This window comes from Metarhizium brunneum, chromosome 5, assembly GCF_013426205.1.
Source record: "Metarhizium brunneum chromosome 5, complete sequence".
In the NCBI taxonomy this organism is placed as follows: domain Eukaryota; kingdom Fungi; phylum Ascomycota; class Sordariomycetes; order Hypocreales; family Clavicipitaceae; genus Metarhizium; species Metarhizium brunneum.
The window spans coordinates 2,701,042-2,719,964 of record NC_089426.1 but is presented as its reverse complement, the minus strand read 5'-3'; the positions used below and the strand labels follow the sequence as shown (position 1 = coordinate 2,719,964).

General features: G+C 49.9%; 5 protein-coding genes across 5 annotated transcripts; 2 read left to right on the top strand and 3 right to left on the bottom strand.

Annotated features, from left to right (window-relative positions):
* Positions 1-2,233: 2,233 nt before the first annotated feature.
* lok (Ovarian-specific serine/threonine-protein kinase Lok) lies at positions 2,234-4,203 on the top strand (the record flags this gene model as incomplete). Its single annotated transcript, XM_014686724.2, has 2 exons — positions 2,234-3,133; positions 3,181-4,203. The coding sequence occupies 2 exons, from the start codon at positions 2,234-2,236 to the stop codon at positions 4,201-4,203; spliced, it is 1,923 nt and encodes a 640-aa protein (XP_014542210.2).
* Positions 4,204-5,903: 1,700 nt separating this feature from the next.
* G6M90_00g089060 (uncharacterized protein) lies at positions 5,904-7,757 on the bottom strand (the record flags this gene model as incomplete). Its single annotated transcript, XM_014686725.1, has 1 exon — positions 5,904-7,757. One exon carries the CDS (start codon positions 7,755-7,757, stop codon positions 5,904-5,906), a length of 1,854 nt encoding a protein of 617 aa, XP_014542211.1.
* Positions 7,758-12,661: 4,904 nt separating this feature from the next.
* On the bottom strand, positions 12,662-13,850 carry nop-1 (rRNA 2'-O-methyltransferase fibrillarin; the record flags this gene model as incomplete). The annotated part of the gene is made up of 4 exons (XM_014686726.1): positions 12,662-12,720; positions 12,772-13,435; positions 13,511-13,644; positions 13,727-13,850. The coding sequence occupies 4 exons, from the start codon at positions 13,848-13,850 to the stop codon at positions 12,662-12,664; spliced, it is 981 nt and encodes a 326-aa protein (XP_014542212.1).
* A 707-nt stretch (positions 13,851-14,557) lies between these two features.
* Positions 14,558-15,584, top strand: rpl-17 (60S ribosomal protein uL22; the record flags this gene model as incomplete). Its single annotated transcript, XM_014686727.1, has 4 exons — positions 14,558-14,560; positions 14,739-14,952; positions 15,161-15,348; positions 15,429-15,584. The coding sequence occupies 4 exons, from the start codon at positions 14,558-14,560 to the stop codon at positions 15,582-15,584; spliced, it is 561 nt and encodes a 186-aa protein (XP_014542213.1).
* A 736-nt stretch (positions 15,585-16,320) lies between these two features.
* Positions 16,321-18,681, bottom strand: G6M90_00g089030 (uncharacterized protein; the record flags this gene model as incomplete). Its single annotated transcript, XM_014686728.1, has 1 exon — positions 16,321-18,681. The coding sequence occupies one exon, from the start codon at positions 18,679-18,681 to the stop codon at positions 16,321-16,323; it is 2,361 nt and encodes a 786-aa protein (XP_014542214.1).
* Between the last annotated feature and the right edge of the window lie 242 nt (positions 18,682-18,923).

Below are 18,923 nucleotides of genomic sequence, written 5' to 3'. Positions count from 1 at the left end.
CTAGATCTTATACATAAAAGACTACTAATTCTTCTGGTGGAATTATTACTAGACTCTAAAGACGTTATTATGGCCTTAATAATCATGTTACTCTCCAAGATATTCTTAGCTGCCCTCCTATACTTAGGGCGGGACCTTAGCAACCATGCCTTAGCTATATAGACAGCTGCACTAGCTAATAGCAAAGAGAGCTTCTATCCATAGAATTATTATCCCTATTACCATTCTTATCTTCCTCACCTAGGTTAAAGTCTAGCTTAATCCCTAATTACTTAAGATACCTACGTGGTTAAACAGGTAAAAGCAATAAGTTAGCATAGTCCTTAACGTTAATATTAGATTCTAAGAACTAGCTACTATTATCACCTTCCTTAAACATCATACCCCCACCTTAAAGGTCGCCTATCTATAGTTAATCTTAACTTTAAGTCGCATCTAGAAGCCTTAGTTAGCCTATAAAAGCTACTATAAATCACAGTATAAGAATGGATACCTTTTTTAATAGCTTTTAAGCCTTAAAAGACACCTAATTAAGATATTATAGGCATTAACAACATAGTCTCCCCTACACAATATTATAAATAATAGTTATGCTAAATAGCAGCTAGCCTAACCCTAGCCCCAGCGGTTAAGTGATCATCTTGCGATACCTTCCTGCCCTTATGAAATCTAGTAGTTAAGTAAGAGTAGCTTATTCTAGTTATACTGCCTTAGGCAATTAATAGATTAAAATAAGAGGTAATTAGAACGGTTATTAGCTATGGCGTAGGTAAGGGAGCTAGCGCCTTAAAGAGCCGCGAGCTTTATTAGGTTACTAGAAGCGGCATGCCTAGTATAACGCAAGGCTAGCTGCTATTCTCTTTAAATAAGCTTCTAGCCATAGGAGGCTATTATAGTCTATTTATTAACGTTAGGCGCGATCTAGACTTATCCTTTATAGGTAATAGTTTAGTATCTTTGTTTATTTACTTCTGGCTAGGCGCTTTACCTAATAAAGGACAGATAATAAGGCTCCTTAATATTAAGATTACGCCTTTAGATCTAAAATACTATACCTTATTAGTACTAATACTATAAAGAAGAAAAATAAAGCTAACATAAGAATTATTCTTATTATAGTATTCTAAATAATTCTTAGTAGCCTTAGCTGATTTCCTTTTACTAATAAAGTCATATAATGGTTTCTCCTCGCCGTAGTAGGCGTATATAATAGGAAGCATGCCAGCCTAAAAATAACTTAATATAGGCTTTATTAGTTCATAATAGTAAAGAGTATTATGATTAAGAGAAGCAAATAAAGTAAGCTATTTACACCTAAATCTCACCATAAATAACCTCTAAGATTAAGAAATTAAGGCCCTACTTTACAAAGACCATCTTCTAATTACTGAATAATATGCCTAAAACTTAACTAATTATAACTTATTAACCCCCTGTTAGTACTAATCTCTTATATTTAGGAAAAACTTATTCGATTAATGTTAAGTCAGCCTACGGCTGAATAATGGGAAATAACATCGAAACTACTACTAAACTTTATTAGCTTAATGAAAGGAATTTACTAATAGGTTATAATACTTCATGTTATATTATAGTATATTATAGTATATTATACTATATTATAACTGGTGCAATGCTTAGGCACCTTGCCCGGTTACACACTCTCAGTGCTGTCACACGGTTAGCTTACAACAAGGGGCGTTGGGCCAACAATGGTTTCACAACAACAAAGGAAGTATCACGACGTCGAGGCCCGAGGTCGGCCTTAAGCTAAGGCTACCTCGGGCACTAGCCCTCAGGCATTAGACCTCAGCGACTTCTTGGATTTATAGAGACCTCCGGCTCCTCAGGGCCTCGTAGAAAACCAAGGACGTTCGATATCCCAAAGTCGATTATTATTATACGTAGTTTGAATTGAACACACATGTTCCAAGCCCAGACACCCTGCCCTTGTCACACTTTTCTCATTTCACTGCATGACAGCCTGATTCCTTTACAAAAACGGGCGCGTCATGCATCTCAGAACGCATGTCACGCCCAATGATGAGAGCCACGTAGCCGCCCCCGTCTCAAGGAGGTGCAGGATTGCCAGAACGATTAGACAGGAGGAGAGAAGGAGGCTTATGTGAATTTAGGGCTTTCTGATTTCCCTTCCAATATTAAAGTCGGCTGTCATCCGTGGCAATCATGTCGCCTCCCAATTTCCGTCTCTACCGTCATCGGGCAATAAACCATGGACGTCAAAGACCTCATTGCTCGTGTGTACCCTGTTTCCGATACTCATGGCTGTGCTAAAGAGGCCATCACGACTAGTCAGTATTGTGTACCGCCGCCGCTATCTGATGGACAGCCAAAAAAAGCTCAGTGTGGGCGTGAAGACCGCGAGGCGACTGAGCCTCCGGAGGAAGTGGACGCAACTGCATCCGAATATGACGGCAGGCCCTTCATCGAGATCAGATTCAGCAAGATCCCACGATCGTCCCATGGGGTCGTATTCGGATGTAATAGGAAGAGTGATGTTGTCCTGCCTAATCTACCATGTCTAAGCCACTTTCACTTTAGCTTAACTTTTGATGAGCGAAGACAGTTCATCGTGAAGGACTTGGGATCACTTATCGGAACCGAGGTAACTTACGACACGAAAGGGACGGGTACGCGACGCAATTTTACCTGGATTATTGGCGGCAACGAGAAAGCTCATCAGCAGGGAAAGATTATTATTAAAATACACAACACTGTCCAATTTGAAATCGTGGCTTTCGAGCATGACATTGATTCCCAGTCATATATCGACAAGGTCGAAAGGTTTTGCCAGGGCAGTGCGACCGCGGAAGGCCTCCTGGACGATCTAAATATCCCTCTTCGGCCAGACACGCAGTTTGCTACAGGAGCGCATACACCAGGTGAAGGCCCTATCTATTTGAGGGAAATGATTGGACAAGGGGGGTTTGGCGTTGTCACTTATTACTGGGATGTGAGCACCGGACATGAGATTGTTGTAAAGAGGCCACGCGACAACATGGTCAGGATGTTCCTCAGAAAGGGCGTCAACAGCGCCAAAACTGAGGCTGCACTTGCCGATGCCCGGGGAAAATGGAGACGTGAAGCAAATAACATGAAAAACCTGATACATGTGAGTATACTTTTGCGTTCATGGCGTCATGGCTCTAACCTCAACAGCCTAATATTGTACGGCTGTTGCGTGTCATCGACGATCCATACCCCCAATTGGTCTTGGAATATATCCCGGGAGGTCCCTTGTCCCAACTAGAGAATATAACGATTTCCGAAAGTATGCTGGTTCTTACGCAGTGTCTCTCGGCCTTGACGCTTATGCATGAGAACCAATTGGCGCATCGCGACATATCACCAAACAATATTCTTGTTAAATCGCTGGAACCCTTTGTCGTTGTTCTCGCTGACTTTGGACTATCCAAAGATGTGGCGGAATTACGCTCTCAATGCGGCACTGGTCGGTTTATTGCACCGGAAATCTTTGAGGATAGTAGTGATAGGCGCTACTCGGCGGCGGTGGACATCTGGTCCCTTGGTGTGGTGATGTGTGAGATGCTAGGAATTCTGCCAGCTTACCGAAAGCATAGGGACAACCTCCCGAAAAATGTTCTTGGCTCATCTTGGTGCAGCATAGTGGTTGGTTCTCTCGAAGAGCTTTACCACCGCCGACCTGACAGCCTGAAACGATTCTTGCTCGGGAGCATGCTAGTCCTATCTCCAGAACGACGGTGCTCTGCTCAGGGTTGCTATGAGAGAGTAAAGGAGCTACCGCGCCGCATTGTGGGCGAGGAAGCGTGCGATAGGATCAAGGACGTTTTGTGGCGCGAGGCTCCAGTTGTCTATTCTAGCGACATCGACACAAACGAGCAGAGTACTGTGCCACTCAGGGATGTCGGCGACGTGAGCGATGATGGAAGGTCAACCGATACCATGATTTCCATAGATCCAAGCTCCAGGGATGACGGCGCAAGGAGGAAATTTGCCGCGGCGCAACCTCTATCACGTCAGTCAGAAGCGAGGCCAAGCTTAAAGCGGCCAACAACAAAAAAGGCATCCCAGAATCCCAAATTGAAGCGTCGAGGGCGAGCGTCGATCTCACAATCTGGCTTTCTTGATGCCCATGTCGACCAGGAGGCCGCCGAGGCGGAAGCATTGTTGCAGATTTTTCCAAGCTCACCGGTATGTTGATCTTTTTCTCCATTGTCCGTACAAGACCGCTAAGATGCGAAAATTTACCAGAGGCGCTCCTAGAAAGTATTCAATCATGGCACCAAACCTACCCACATGTGAGGCTGCTACATATGTAGGTAGGTACTAGGTCCGATGCGAACATCAGACCTTGCCATAATAGGTGTACAAATGTAGGCAAGGTTGCCCTGCCGGGGGTCGCAAGCAGGATGAGCCTTTTGAAGCTGTCTGGTTGGTTCGATTCGGGCCTCGAAAGATGCTGCTGTTGCATTTGAAGAAGTTTGGCTGGGTTGATTGAAGCTGCTAGAATGTTAGCTATAGCCATGAAATCTCCTAGGTTTGTTTTGTTTCAATGTTCCCACGCGGAGCCCCCCCTGTAGCGTGCTTCCGCCTGCGGCGCTTTTTGATGTCCATACCAAGTTATTGTGAGATTACTTGTGTAGGGTTGGCTGGAAGGCGGAGGTGCACAACACTGTACAAACAGAAAATCCCGCACTATAAGACTCTCAACACCAAAAGTCAGCATCGTGATGGTTCACAATGATACGTATCAATGTGAAAATTCAAGTTAAGAATAGTACCTGACAGTCTATGGCAGAGTATATCTGCCCAAGAAGAAGGATACGCTACTATACGGTATGTCTGACGCGTCATGATGCGCGTACAGACGGTCTATTTTTTCGGTCTCTTCCTGTTCTTGGCTTGGTACAGCCTGATACTGTGTTACCAGATGTTGTGCTTGCACGATACTTGTATCATGCTTGTATTACTATTTATCTCGAGAGGGACACAAAAATGCTATTAATATATGATAATATAGAGTGTGATAGCCAGGTAACTAGTCTTGCCAAATACCTGTCGCCTGTCACTGTCCAAAACTGGGTCAAATTTGAACTATATGAGGCTAGTGGCTGTGGTTGCACAGTATTCATGGACTCTCATCAAAGAGCGAAACATTGAAGCTACAAAGGCTCTGGCTCGGCACTTACTCCTACCTCCGTTTCGCGCATTGCCATTGCAGTATATTGACACGTATGGTAGCAAACGCCCGTCACTGAGTGGAAATGTGCTTGTACAATTACATGAACTTCTCAACAGCGCGCCTCGGGAGAGTTCCAAATCGTTCAAAAAAGCTGTATCCGATGTTTTCGTTAAAAATACACATGTTACGGACCGCGCCTTGAACTTCCCGCCTAGGAAGTGCTGTATATGTATTCGATTTTTGCAATTGAATGCTGCCGGTTCTACATATTTATCCATACCATAAAAACGTTGAATACCCAAACCTCAAGTTTTTCTTTTTCTTTTTTGAAACACTCATCCGACCCAAAATGCTCACAACAGTATTCCAAATGGTCTGCTTCCTCTGCTGTCTCGTCAAACATCCTCCCATGCTAACACGGTAAACCACACGAAAACTCGCCACATGATATCTGCCCGAAAAACCCACCGTCATAACGCCGCTCATGAATAATGCATGATGAATATAGGTTGACCTCTGTCCAGCCCGTGCTTTCCGCCCCGAATATATATATAGAACGCATAGCCCATCCATACTTTTAGAAGCCAAAGAGACGACACAAGAAGGCAAAAAAGGTAGGCGGGTCCAGCCAATTTTCCGTTTCCAATACAAATACAACACAACACACATGGCTGTGTACAGTCCGCCGGGCAAGTGAACATGACTGGGAACTGGCGTATTACCAAGTCTCAGCAATGTACTGTCCGGCTTCTTTTTTAAGCTGCCAAAAGTTCTTGGCTTCGTCGCGCTCCAAGTTACCCTTGGACATGGCGACATCGACAAGAGAGTCTTCAACTCCTTCGCCCATGCCCTTGGAGCTGCCACAGACGAAGATGCGACCGTCCACCGAATTGGCAATGTACCATACAAGGTCGGCTTGGTTTCGCACTTCTTCCTGCACATATTGACCCTCACCCCGGCGGCTTTGCACCACTCTCTTGACTTCGTCTTCGTGCACACCCCATTCACCGCTGTATATCTCATCGACTAGAGAGTCGCGGATTCCTTGCAGAACCCACACCTTGTTGGCACAGTTTGCCTGCTTCAGCCGTCGCTGTACGAAGCCACGGAACGGGGCAATGCCGACCCCAGCACCAATGAGCAGCATTGGGCCGTCAGAGTTGAACTGTTTCGCCAGAGGGTTGGCCATGAGGCCCTTGAACATGGGGATGTAAAACTCGGGTGACTTTTTGCCAGCCTCCTGCGCCCTGATGTAGCGTCGAGCCTGTCTTTCGAAATATCCAGATCCAACGCCAGTGCGGCAGCCCTTCTTCCAGTCGTTGGTCTCATGAACGGTAACGGCAATCTCGATGAGGCGATGTCGCTTCTGATCGCGAATCTGGAAAGACTCGTGGGGATCATTGGATAGCGAATAAAAGCGCGGCATGAGTGGTTGCAGGCACGACAACAGCTCATCCATAGGGGGGTGAGAGCTTGGGAAGGCGTTGAGAAGCTGGGAAACAGTGATGTGAGGTCCCGTCCGGAAGTCGCAGAATGATCCCTGGCCTTCAGATGAACAAAGGAACATTAGTATCTTCTTCTCGTTCTCGGCTGTAGCATGCTCAGCGAGGACTCTGAGAAGAGGCTTTGTCGGGGGGTAGGACTGAAGATCAGTACACCATGTAAGCAGGTCGCGACGAGTAGTAACAAGTTCTCGTGCCTTATCGTCGCCCCAGACGGTTGGCCATCTGCCTTTGGTCGTGGTCAACATGATGGGTTTGTCGCGGATGAACCGAGGCACCATCAATGTATCAAGAACGTCCTCGACTACCAGTTCACAGTTGGGAGCCATAACGCCAATGGCACCGCCAACTTTGAAATCATTGCCGTCTTCTTCGGGGTAGTCTGTGATGTCAAGATCGAAATGGTACGTTCGCTTCTCGGCACCATCCTTGGTCAACTCCCGGGCGGTATGAATCTTGGCTGGGTAAACATGGTAAGGAGGATGTGGTTGGACAAATCTCGGAGGCTGAATCGTGGTATCAATAGAGGATAGAGTCTGGCTGAGACTCGCATTGTCCAACACAGGACTTGCATCGGTGGGTTTGGATTCGCCATCGAAGCCAAGCGAAATGGCCGAGTCTGTAGGGGATGGAGCGCTTCTGGGCTTGGAAATAGATTTGAATGAAATGGTTTTCTCCGGCATCTCGACAATCTTGGTCAATGTGGTGGGAATGTCGCCAATTTTGAGCCCGAGGGAACGGAATGCCGCATTGTCCGGTAGTGGGACGGTCTCATATTCAACGCCGGAACGGCGAGAGCCTCCCATCAAGCAGCAACCGCCGCCGCAGCAACGACCGACAAATTCGGCAGTCGTCTCGCCGGTAATGCGCTGGATGTCGCGGGCATTTTGGGCAATCAGTCTTGTCGAGGCTCGGCGTTGGCGAGGTTGCACTCGACTAGTAGGTTCTTCCTGGTCCTCCGACTCCTCAGAGTACGTCAATGAGGGGGCAATGGAGGGTGCATCGGGCTCCGAGGGGATGCAATCGGATGAAGAGGACGCAAGGCCCTGCGTTTGCGCCAACTCTGTCATTGTAGGAGAGGGAAACTGCGTCGAGATTAAAGATGTTGTGTGGGGTCGGCGCAAATTGGTGTTGGCAACTGCGAGGTGGCGAGACTGGACGCAGATACAAGAGATTTATTGGAGGTGTGTCTGCTGTCGGCTGTCCGGAAGAGTACTTGAGCCCGGAGTACTTCGGCACCTACTGAGCGGCAAGCATGTACTCAAGCAGGGCCGAGGGTCAGGTATTGTTGCCGTGTTATAGGCGTGCAGAGGTCTGGTGCAACTTAGCGCAACACAATCACCGGGGGATACGTGACTGTAAAGATAATAGTATCGCGGAGAAGACTGGGGACTGAAAAGACTCGGGTCGTTGGAGTGAGGAAGATCCCAAGGTTATAGGAAGGTTGAATTTGAACCGAGTCGATTGACGCAAGAACTTTGACATGCAGGTGAATGAGGAGACGGAGGGTATTTGGAGGGACACCAGAACTGGGGGGCGACCCTCCAAACCTCCGAGGACCTCAACTGGGGAGGGGTCGAGAGATGGCACCTGGGGGGCGTGCGAGTGCGGGAGTGTGCACTCGTGCCGACCACCGGCGAGTGCGCACACACGTGCAGCCGTGAGGGCAGCCGTTGTAGCGTTCGACACTGTGCTGACTGTGCAACCGGCAGGCTGAGAAATGGCTACGGCCAGTTTGTGGCCCGTGATCGATGGATCAATTGGCTTCGAAGCCCTAGTTGGTTCCATGACTTATTAATTTATTACAGAGTGCGGAGAACAGCGGGCTGCAGGCGGCAGAGGCGATTTATTTGCGCAGCATGCTTCCTGGCCGCTGCAGAGCACTGGGACGTTTCGAGCGTGCGACAGCTAAGCGGGAAGATTGATTACGACATTGCCCTCGCTCAACCGATGGATTGCTCATGATGACTTCATGTTGGGAGCATGGATGACTAGACACAGCTAGACCCGGCGTCACAGCTTGGATATGCGCCCACCGGTACGGAGTAGGCTCTATGATACAGGGCACTCCCACAGGGCAGCCTCCCCTGGTTTTCCCATGTCAGTCACGCTAAGAATGTCGTGTGTAGCCCACAACGCATCAAGCATGACTTAATCGTGTCCCCTTTTTTATCAATCGCCAGCGATGCGAGATGACACCTGTACTTATCCATCAGGCACGACATGGCACCATGCATGACTAGGGCAAGCGTCAGTCAGTCAATACTAATCTCGGTCGCGCGCGCGGAAACCGCTGGACAGGGACGACCGCAAGCCCTGCAAAGTCGCATAAATTTGTTTAACAGCCCCGGGGGATGCTCCTGCGTGCCGCTCCACGACGTGATAAAGCGGCACGGCCAAGTGCGCGAGGTAGGTGCTTCCCACGCCCCCTCCCCTTGCCCCGATAAACGGAGCATTGGAGGCGCGAGCCCCAGCCGGCAGAATACCGACCACATGATCGGACGCGGCTTGAGACCTTGGAAACTTGGAAAGAAAAGGTTTATCAATCAGCTCCAACACATACCTCTGGTCTCAAATGTGCCACCTGTTTATTGCAGGGACTTGGTTACACAACTGATTCTCATCGCGATCCCCTCCCCAGGACTTAACGCACAATTAATAAAAATCTTGCCTGCTGGCAAACATGGCCTTGCATCTTGGCCCCTGATTCTAGAACCTCGTCTGAAGGGGTCAACGGTACTCCGTACATGATGCGTTAATGACCTGTTGGGGTGGCCGTCATTGGCCAGCAAGCCAGTCCACCAACGGCTGACTGCCGATTGATAACGGGCTGCAGGTCGCATGTCGCCTGTTCCGCTTTCATCCCCGGATCGAGAATGGAGGCTTGCTTCCCACACATGCACTCGTTACTATCGAGACAAATATTCTCATTGAGCCCGTGGTCTTTTGGCCATTAGTTAGGGCCACCTTTACAAAACCGGCTCGCGTGCCAATGGCAATCCGAACTTTGGAAGGAAGGCGCAGATGGCTGGGCGGTTGTCCCCCTTCCTATTTGACTGACGGTCGCCAATTAGTTCTTGCTTCGTTCCAGGCCAAAAAATAGCCTTCTATACTCACCCCCCCTCAACACAAGTCATGCCACACGCACCGTGCGAGCCCGGAAACCCTCACCACGCCGCCAGTTCTTCCCGATGGCTTTCTTCCCAACCGAAATTTCCAGCCGTCTTGTTCCGCCTCGACTGATGCTGATCCGACGATGCAGCGATCCTGCCATGGTCTGGGGCTCTAACGGCGCTTTTTGTGACCCAATTCACGGCTTCAAGCTGATGCGTCTTCATTTTAGAAAAAGCGGCCAACACGGCCATCCGTTGAGGCGGAACCTCTTGCCCGTGCCTTTTGGCCGAAAAGGAATATAGCTCCAGATTTCCATTCATGTGCCGCGATCCATCAACATGTCACATGAGCGTAAACATGGAGCCGTCGCGTAGCCGACGCTCAATTGAATTGTTGAATTGATTTCCCAAGACGGAAAAACTGAGCAGTGCAAGGCTAGGGTTTCGCCAGGTCTGTTGATCCGTTCCAGTCTCCGTGGATCGGCGACTGGCGTTTCGGCGTCGCGAGCCCCATTCTGTCAAATCAAAACGGCTTCCTCACCTCACATTTTCGTGGATCTGGCTACTAATCTCCCATCCGCTGCGCCGGGTCCGATGAAAGGCCACGAAACAAGGACTTTCTCCTGTCATTGCAATGTCGCTTGTTAGGAATGGGCCTTGTAGGTCCATGTGAAACGTGGGTAAACAGGATTATGGCGGGGCCAATCGGAGGCTCTTGTCCTTGTTGAGGAAAATTTTTTTCTTTATCTGATCATCTTATCAATCAGTCTGATGCCATCTCATCCCTTCCCCCGTTCCGGCTTCTTATTGCCTGGACATGACGCCGTGGCTAAGACGCACCGACCTCGGATCTAATGCGCGTTGGGTGCAGCATCTAATAACTTTAATTACCTGCCCCTTTGTCCATTTCTTCCAAATCCTACTTCCACCCCCTTCCTTCTCCTTATAACGCCATATGTACATACATATGTCCACATTGACAAGGAACGTGTTCCGGTTACCAGGTTCTGGGAGGTTTTATTATTTCAAGATCCCGGCGGTTACTTACACCAAGTACACACACTGTGTCTTTTGCGTAAAATTGGTCCTCGTGTCAGTCTTCTGACTCGAGTTTATGTTCAATGCGAGTTGTAACGCGTCGTGATGCCTTCTGGAGAACGACGATTCTTCCCTCGAATCTTCATGAAAAATCCAACGATGAGCGTAGTGTAGGCCCTCGGGTCTCATAACAAGCATTAGATACATACGCGTAAAGTGGATGATATAGCCGGTTGGGGTCTGAATTTTGCTTAAATGTACCACCAGTGTGTGCATAGAGCGGTGCTTGACACGCCGCGATGCTGCCAAACGGTCCTCGGCCTTGGAAAGATCTGCCGTTAGGCCGTAGCTGGGCGGAGAACCTTTGAACAAGCTTGCATAGCCGATTGATAGTTGCATTAGCATCGAGAAGCCGGGGTATTAAAAGTACGCCATGCCTGGGGCCAAGAGGCTCCGACATGGTGGATATGGTGAACATGGTTAAGAAGGGTGACTGGCACTGTCTCGTATTTGGTAGGGCGTGGTGACTGTATCCTGGCTCGGGGAAGTTACCCGGGCCTCAGCATGCATTTTGTTACTTCTCACATGTTGGCCAGATCCTGTCAGGGGCAGGCGCAGACGTCTGCAAAATATGAGCTCATCACGGGATTTCCGGCTACCAAAGATGAACCGCTTTCGGGTCGGAGTGACGGCGCTGCAATAGGAGACGGAAGGGCAAACGCCAAGTTCACCCATGCCCCAATGGCTATCTTTGAGTTTGGCCAAAGACCTGTCTCGTTTCGGAGCTGCAAATAGCCTGTTCTGATATATTAGCTGTGAGTCATGGCTCCCTCCTCTCTCTGTATGGAGTACTCTATACTCCGTAGGCTAATAAACATCGCTGTGAGCAAGCAAGTTCTCCCGGCGACCGCTGCCGAGGGTGTAGGTCACCTGATGCAATTTGTGCTTGGCAGAAACTGGTTTTCTTGTCCGTGTACCGCCTTTACTGGATTAACTTGGGTAATCAAGGGTCTGGTGGCATAGCAACTCGCCTTCGCCTACAGCCTTCGGCTATGACATGGGCAAACCACGTAGTTGCCATGAGGACAGTGTCCAAGCTGCATTAATAGTGAACGCTCTGCACATATGGTAACTTGATGTCTTCGCGCTCCCAAGAAGAGGAATGGCATCAACATTCACAGCCTTGAAATGTTACTTTCCATCTTTTGTGGTTCTTATCCATGCATTTGGCTACAAGCGAGGCATTCGGGGTGGATTGTCATGGACTCACGGGCCTTCAGGATCCAAAGCCCCGAATGAGCATTCTGAAACGGAGCTCATGCATCTAGGCCAGGGTCAGTAGTTCGTCTTTATACTCTTGGATTTCTTTTGAGATAGACACTTCTGTATACATATACCCCTGGTTTCATCTTCAGCAACTATATCGCTTTGACGCAAGTTCTGGCATTGCGTGGCGGCAACAGCATTCCAATTGCATATTCATACATGTTATACCTGCACAGACATCACAATCCTCCGTGCCAAGTTGTGTGGGTGTAATTCTTTTGATTTGGCCGGACGCCCATACGCATGTTACATACACAATCCAGCCCAGTCCGGAACGCCCTCTCGCCGTGGTAAAACCATGCGGTTAAATCGCATAACATGAAAGAAAGATTAACGAATATCCCCAAGCAGGCATGCAAAATCGTCGATGCACAGATACAGCTCCAAAAGCCAAGTCGTAGTAGTATGATGGGAATCCCCTGTCAGCTGATCAAGAAGCAATAAAAATGACTTGGAGTTCGTGAAAACTTTACGTCCAAGTCCCTCTCGCTCTCCGTTTACGACTTGTAGCGCTGGTATTCTCCGGCAACCAAACAATGGTCACGCTCGAAGGGTTCTGGCGTTCATGTTAGCGGTTGGACTTAAAAAGAAAAGGGACTTGACTTACCCAGAGTAAGCTGGAACTTGGGCTTGATGGACTCGGCTCGCATCTTCTGGACTTCGCTGGCGAAAACCTCAGCGGGAGGGGCAGTGCTGTCGATGCAGTTTGCCTTGATGGAGATAAGAATACCGCCACCGACTTTGAGGAACCAGTTGGCATTCATGGCAACAATACGGGCCTGGTCGGGCTGGGCAACGTCGGCAAAGATGACGTCCACCATGGGGACAATCATGCGGTAACGAGCGGGCTGTCGAGCATCTTCGACAATGGGAACAACGTTGGTTCGCTTGGAGGCCATGCTGATGAGATCACGACCAGATCGGGAAGAGAACTCGACGGCATAGACGTATCCGGTAGGGCCAACGAGATCGGCAACGTGCGAGACAGAGGTACCAGAGGCAGCGCCAAGATAGAGGACGCGGGAACCAGGGCGCATGTAAATGTCGTCGGCACCTCCAGCAATTGCAGCACAAAGCTTGCTTCGGAAGGGGTTCCACATACGGTACTCAACCTTGGTTGTTGAGGAAGTACCGTCGTCATTCTTGACAGTCTCATCGACAGAGATTCGTTTTTCGCCATAGACAGACTCGCCGGGCGTTAGATTTCGGGTTGCGATACCATCTTCCTTGCCTCCACGGACGACAAATACGCCGGGGTGGCGGTGAGGCTCCTGTGGAAAGTTCCAGTTAGTCTTCCGTCTGAACAGAGGAAATGGTCCCAGGACGACGCAAGCATAGAGACATACAATGATAACCTTGGCACCACCCTTCTGACCAGCGCCTCCATAGGCACCGCCGCGTCCAGCACCACCGCGACCACCTCCCCGACCTCCACGGCCAAAAGCACCGCCTCTACCACCAGCACCACCACCACGGCCGCCTAAACACCAGCAATCATTAGCCTTCATGTCACGATAATGGAGGACAACAGCAACCTGAAATTCACGAGGAGAATATAATACCTCGAGCACCACCACGGGCACCACCACGACCACCACGATCACCGCCAAATCCTCCACGGCCGCCTCCGCGACCGCCTCCACGAGCACCGCCGCCACGGGGACCGCCTCGAGCACCGAAGGCCATTGATGGAAAAGTTCTGATAAAAGATGTAGAAAATATAGATCGAATATTACCTCCGAGGAGATTAGATAAGTCCCCAAGTGTTCGTGTGAACTCTTGATAATCGATGTAGAACTTGCCGCTGGCGTGGCTGGCTGGTATACTTTGGATATTTGCAGCGCTGGGTGTCGAAGAAATTTTTGAAGCTTTTCCTCTAGAGCTTTTTTCAGGCCCCACTTAAAATTACTCTTCTTGGTTAGGGTGCTTTCCACAGGGACCCTTGCTCGATCCGACTTTATTCCGGCTCTGATGGAGAAACTAAAAAATATCAAACGACATAGGTCACGTGGCGTTGGGCCCAGGAGAGGAGTGGTACGTGAGAACCTGTTATGAGGTGCAGAGTCGAAATCAAGCCTAGATACAAGTAATAAATTGAAAATCAGGAAGAATTAGATTTTCTAGAAATAGAGCAGTTCTTTCACCATATAAATTTAATTTTGCTTTATTGCCCTTATTTTTTCGCGAGTTTCGAGGCTGAACTTTGACCCTAGGCCTGCGGCGACTAGGCGTGGCCACATTGGACCAAGGAGGGCAGCCAAACCCTAAGACATTCCCGAATCGGTAAGCGAGCTTTGGTCCCAGCCCAGCGCCTTGGGCAAAAGTTCTGAATTTCTCAACTCCAGCCCGCGAACCCACGTCGTCGAATCAGTCACCACATCCAAGCCGTCGAGATGGTGAGTTTTGCCCTGCAACAAACGGACGATTTTGATTATGGAATAGAGAGTCCTGTTGTGCAATCGCTCCTTGCACCTTCAAGATGTCGCTATTTCAACGATTCAAGATTGGAGATTGGGGGATAGATGCAATCGCTACAGAACGACGACTGACAAGCTGGTTTTCCGCGAAAAATAGGTTCGATACGCCGCGACCGAGATCCAGTCCTCCAAGTCGGCCCGCGCCCGCGGTGCCTACCTGCGAGTTTCCTTCAAGAACACCCGCGAGACCGCCCAGGCCATTAATGGCTGGAAGCTGCAGCGCGCTGTTGCCTTCCTCGAGAACGTGAAGGAGCACAAGGAGGCCGTCCCCATGCGACGATATGCCGGCGGCACCGGCCGCTGCGCCCAAGGTACGACCTGGATCCCCAGCGATTGAGAGCCCTGAGAACCTTTTTGCTGTTGGGACATGGGCTTGCCCCGCCTCGATCTCGATATCGGGCCAAATGTTCAACACATGGAGGAGAGGGCAATCCGGACACAGGGGCTGATAGTCGGCATCATTTTTTTGCGGTCGAGAAGCATCACGGAGCAAGTTTTGCTAATACGAAATCTGAATAGGCAAGCAGTTCGGTGTCTCCAGGGCCCGATGGCCCGTCAAGTCGGCCCAGTACCTCCTGGACCTTCTGAAGAACGCCGAGTCCAACGCTGATGCCAAGGGTCTCGACACCGGTGCCCTGATTGTCAAGCACATCCAGGTCAACCAGGCTCCCAAGCAGCGTCGCCGAACATACCGTGCCCACGGTCGTGTACGTTCCCCATCACCAATCTCCGCTAGTGTGCGATTTGGACGTGGCAAGGGCATTGCAAGCTAACATGATTGGCACAGATCAACCCTTACATGTCTAACCCTTGCCACATCGAGCTTATCCTGACCGAGGGCGACGAGGTTGTACAGAAGTCTGACGAGGTTGCCGGCCGCGATGCCCATCTCAGCTCGAGACAGCGTGGTGCTCGTCTCCGCAAGGCTATCACTGCCGCATAAATTTATTTTTGAAAGCGTGAGGCAGGGATGAATTGTTTTTGCGAAGGGCGATGAAACAGGCGTGGGAATACTTGAGACCTTCATACGTGTTTTCGGGGCGATTCGTGGCTTCTTCATCTCCTTGGTGTATGGCAGGCTGCGGTGGGAGCATGGCATCAAAAAAAAAGGGTAAAAAGAATTTCGCATACAAACTTTTCCCTCTTTTTTTGCTCGGCAAGGGTTCTTGACGAAAAATAAATCAACGACATAAAAAGGTCACATTGCAATCCTTTTTTGTGTCACTGGTGCTCTCCTTGTGAAATTGTGAAATGGACGACATGAGGCGTAATATTGAATTTTCTGTTTGGTAATCGTAATCAGCATTGGGGTTCGCACAGGTTTGGGGGGTTATTATAGCTGCACACGAAGCTCGCTGCGTAGCGGGACGCCAATTTTCTTAATTATATGCTTTTCTACTCCGTGTTTATGTGACAAGTGCGCTACAACAAAGGCTGCCAGCTCCCACCTCCTCATATATCTAGCCCTGGCTTTGCAAACCTAGGAGTCTCGCTATCAAATAAAATACAGCAAATGATGAAAAAGCCCGAAATCAAACACAGTTGAGCCAGCCAATACATAGCCCGGCCCTTCCAGTGTAAAACGAATAAAAAAACCACACCTGGCAACCTGCCCAGGATCTTGGCCGACCCTAAACTCTATCCTACCTTTGCGAGTGGTAGTATACCCCTGATTCCTTCTATCTTAGAGTTGGTGCGTCTTCATACCATGGACCACGGTCGTATGCTTCAAGTAAACCACTGAAACGACCCTCGCCTGGTCTTTGCACCCCGTCCTGCCTGGCATCATGAATCAACCACGCGTCATACACATCTTCCCAGCCAATGGACATGCCGAAGGCATTGATGAGAACAGATTTGTCCTGTGTTTTCATACACTGGATAATGTTTGCCAGCAGCCTGTCTCTACAAGACTGCATTAGGTTCATAATACCATGGTTGCTGTCATGACTGCTACGGTGCACGATGCCGCGTCCAGGGTGCGAATCGGGAAGAATCTCTCTTGTCTTCAAGTAAACTGAATCAACCCAGACGTAGCCACATGATTTGAAAGATAGGCAATTAAGGCGATACCTGTGCTCATCTCCTCGTAGATCGGCAGTATGCGGGATATACTGGATGACTGCGCCGACCTTTTCTGCCAAGGCCTCTGACACACTGTCGTTGTCAGACTGTTCAGCCAACAGTTGCCTTATCTTCACACTCGGAGAAAAATGGTCGATCAGCCCTGGCCATGTGAGCAGATCCGGCTGGCGGAGCCAGTCTGTTGACGAATGCTGTGCATGAGCATCACCAGGAGGGTTGATGGGCAGATTGAATTGCGGCAGCGGCAGCGGCAGCTGTGCCAACTGTGGCGGCACGATGAGCCCGGGTGCTAGTCCACCTTGAATCGCCTCTGCATCTGGGTCGTCATCTTCCATAGCAGGTACAATGATACCCTGGGCGGGGACAGGGACCGCTGGCTGGGCCATTATAACCTGAGGTATGGTTGTAGGAGGACCAGAAAGGGAAACAGACTCCAATTCCAGCTTTTCAAGAGACGAGAGGGCGAACTGGCGAATGGCTTGCAAGAAGATATGCGGCGAAGACCAACAGTTCTTGAGAGAAAGGTGTTTCACATAGGGGAGTTGTAACAAGTTTGATGTGTCATCCCGCACCGCCGTCGGGTTGACCATGAGGTCTGGTTGGTTGACAAAAGGTGCGGGTAGGATATATGAGTTGCGCTGATAGAAGCTTGGCGCAAATTCACCGCCGCATATCCATTCAAAATGAAGGCTCTCGACATTGGGGCACTTGCCGACATGAGCGCTGAGCAGTGTGAAGACCTTGCCGACGGATTCAACAGGCGATATACTGACATCCTCGACATACCCGGGCGTAGAGACTGTCAATTTCCGCCAGTCAGCAATGACGCCAATTGATACGTTCTTGAGGCTGGGGATGCCGTCCCAAAGGTCATCTCGACAGAATATGTGAACATGGCTTCCCGGGACCTTGGCTATGGTCAATGTGGTAACGTGCTGGAAGCAGCCGACGGAAGCGTTATCAATCAAACCCAGCACATAGGATTGAATCATGGCGCGATGTGCCCATTCGAGCTCAAGCAACATCTCTTTTTGGGCTCTGGTGAGATTCGCAGGTATCAAGGGCGAGTTTGTCACGTCCTTGAAGGAGTGGACATAATGGGTCAGAACTCCGCCAGGGCCAAGATTTGAGGCAAGCGAGGTAGACCTTTCGTCAAAGTTGATATTTGCAAGATTGACGTTTTCGGTGTCAAGCATGATGCGCACTGCTTCCGAGACTTGACGTCCTGCGTAGCCAGCATCCTTTGCCATTCTCTCGAGAATTGTATTCCGGAATGCCTTGGGGTTGGGAAACATGGACTTGTGCTTGTCTCGAGAAGCGTCGTTAAAATCGGCAACGGTGATGGCAGGCTGATGGGCGCCTTGAGCCGAACGTTGATGGCGGCGCCAGTCCACGGTTGCAAACACAGGGTGATGGCCACGAGCGCTTCGTGCCAGCTTGTCTGGCCCAAGCAGGAATCCGAGGCCGGCATCGCAGCATAGGCCAATATTCTGTACCTTAGACAGACACCGAAGGGCAGCCCTCATCCCCTCAGTTTCGTCAGCGGTCTGCTCGAGGCCCTCAAGATCGGTATATCTATGGTAATTTGCATGTGGCCAACGGTAGATGCCCCAGAAGGCCGGAACAGCCTCCTGGGTAGGCTTCACCGGCGGATAGGCGAGCGAGGCTTCATCAAGCTCGAGAGACAGGGCAAAGCGGAGGATGTGAGGTCCAAACGACTCAAACATGTGCATTCCATTAGAGAAGAAGTCAGAGGTCGAATGACGCAAGGAGCCATGTTCATCACGACTAAGTGCGCTGTACAGCTCGGATCGGAATGGGACCACGACATTGCGAAAGTACTGGGCCGAGACCTTGGCTTCAAAGTCGCGAGAGACCAAGCGGAGGTTCCTGAGCTCAGCTCTGCTCAGGTAAGACGTGATGATGTCGAAAATCTCCACCGGAACGTGTGCCATGGGCCATGGAGTGAGACGGGGAGAGGATATGGGACAAGGATGAGCTTGCTTGCTGCGCCGAGGCAAAAGACGGAGCGAGTATGCATATATTGAGAGGGTTGGAGCAGGACATGGCCCGAGGCGAGGTCCTTGTCAAGGGTATTGATGGCTGTTGATGGTAGTTGGAGGTGGTTTGGATATGTTTTTGGCCCTTGGGTGGATCTGAGATGGGAGCTTGCGGCGTGGCACTGGGTCGAGGGTCG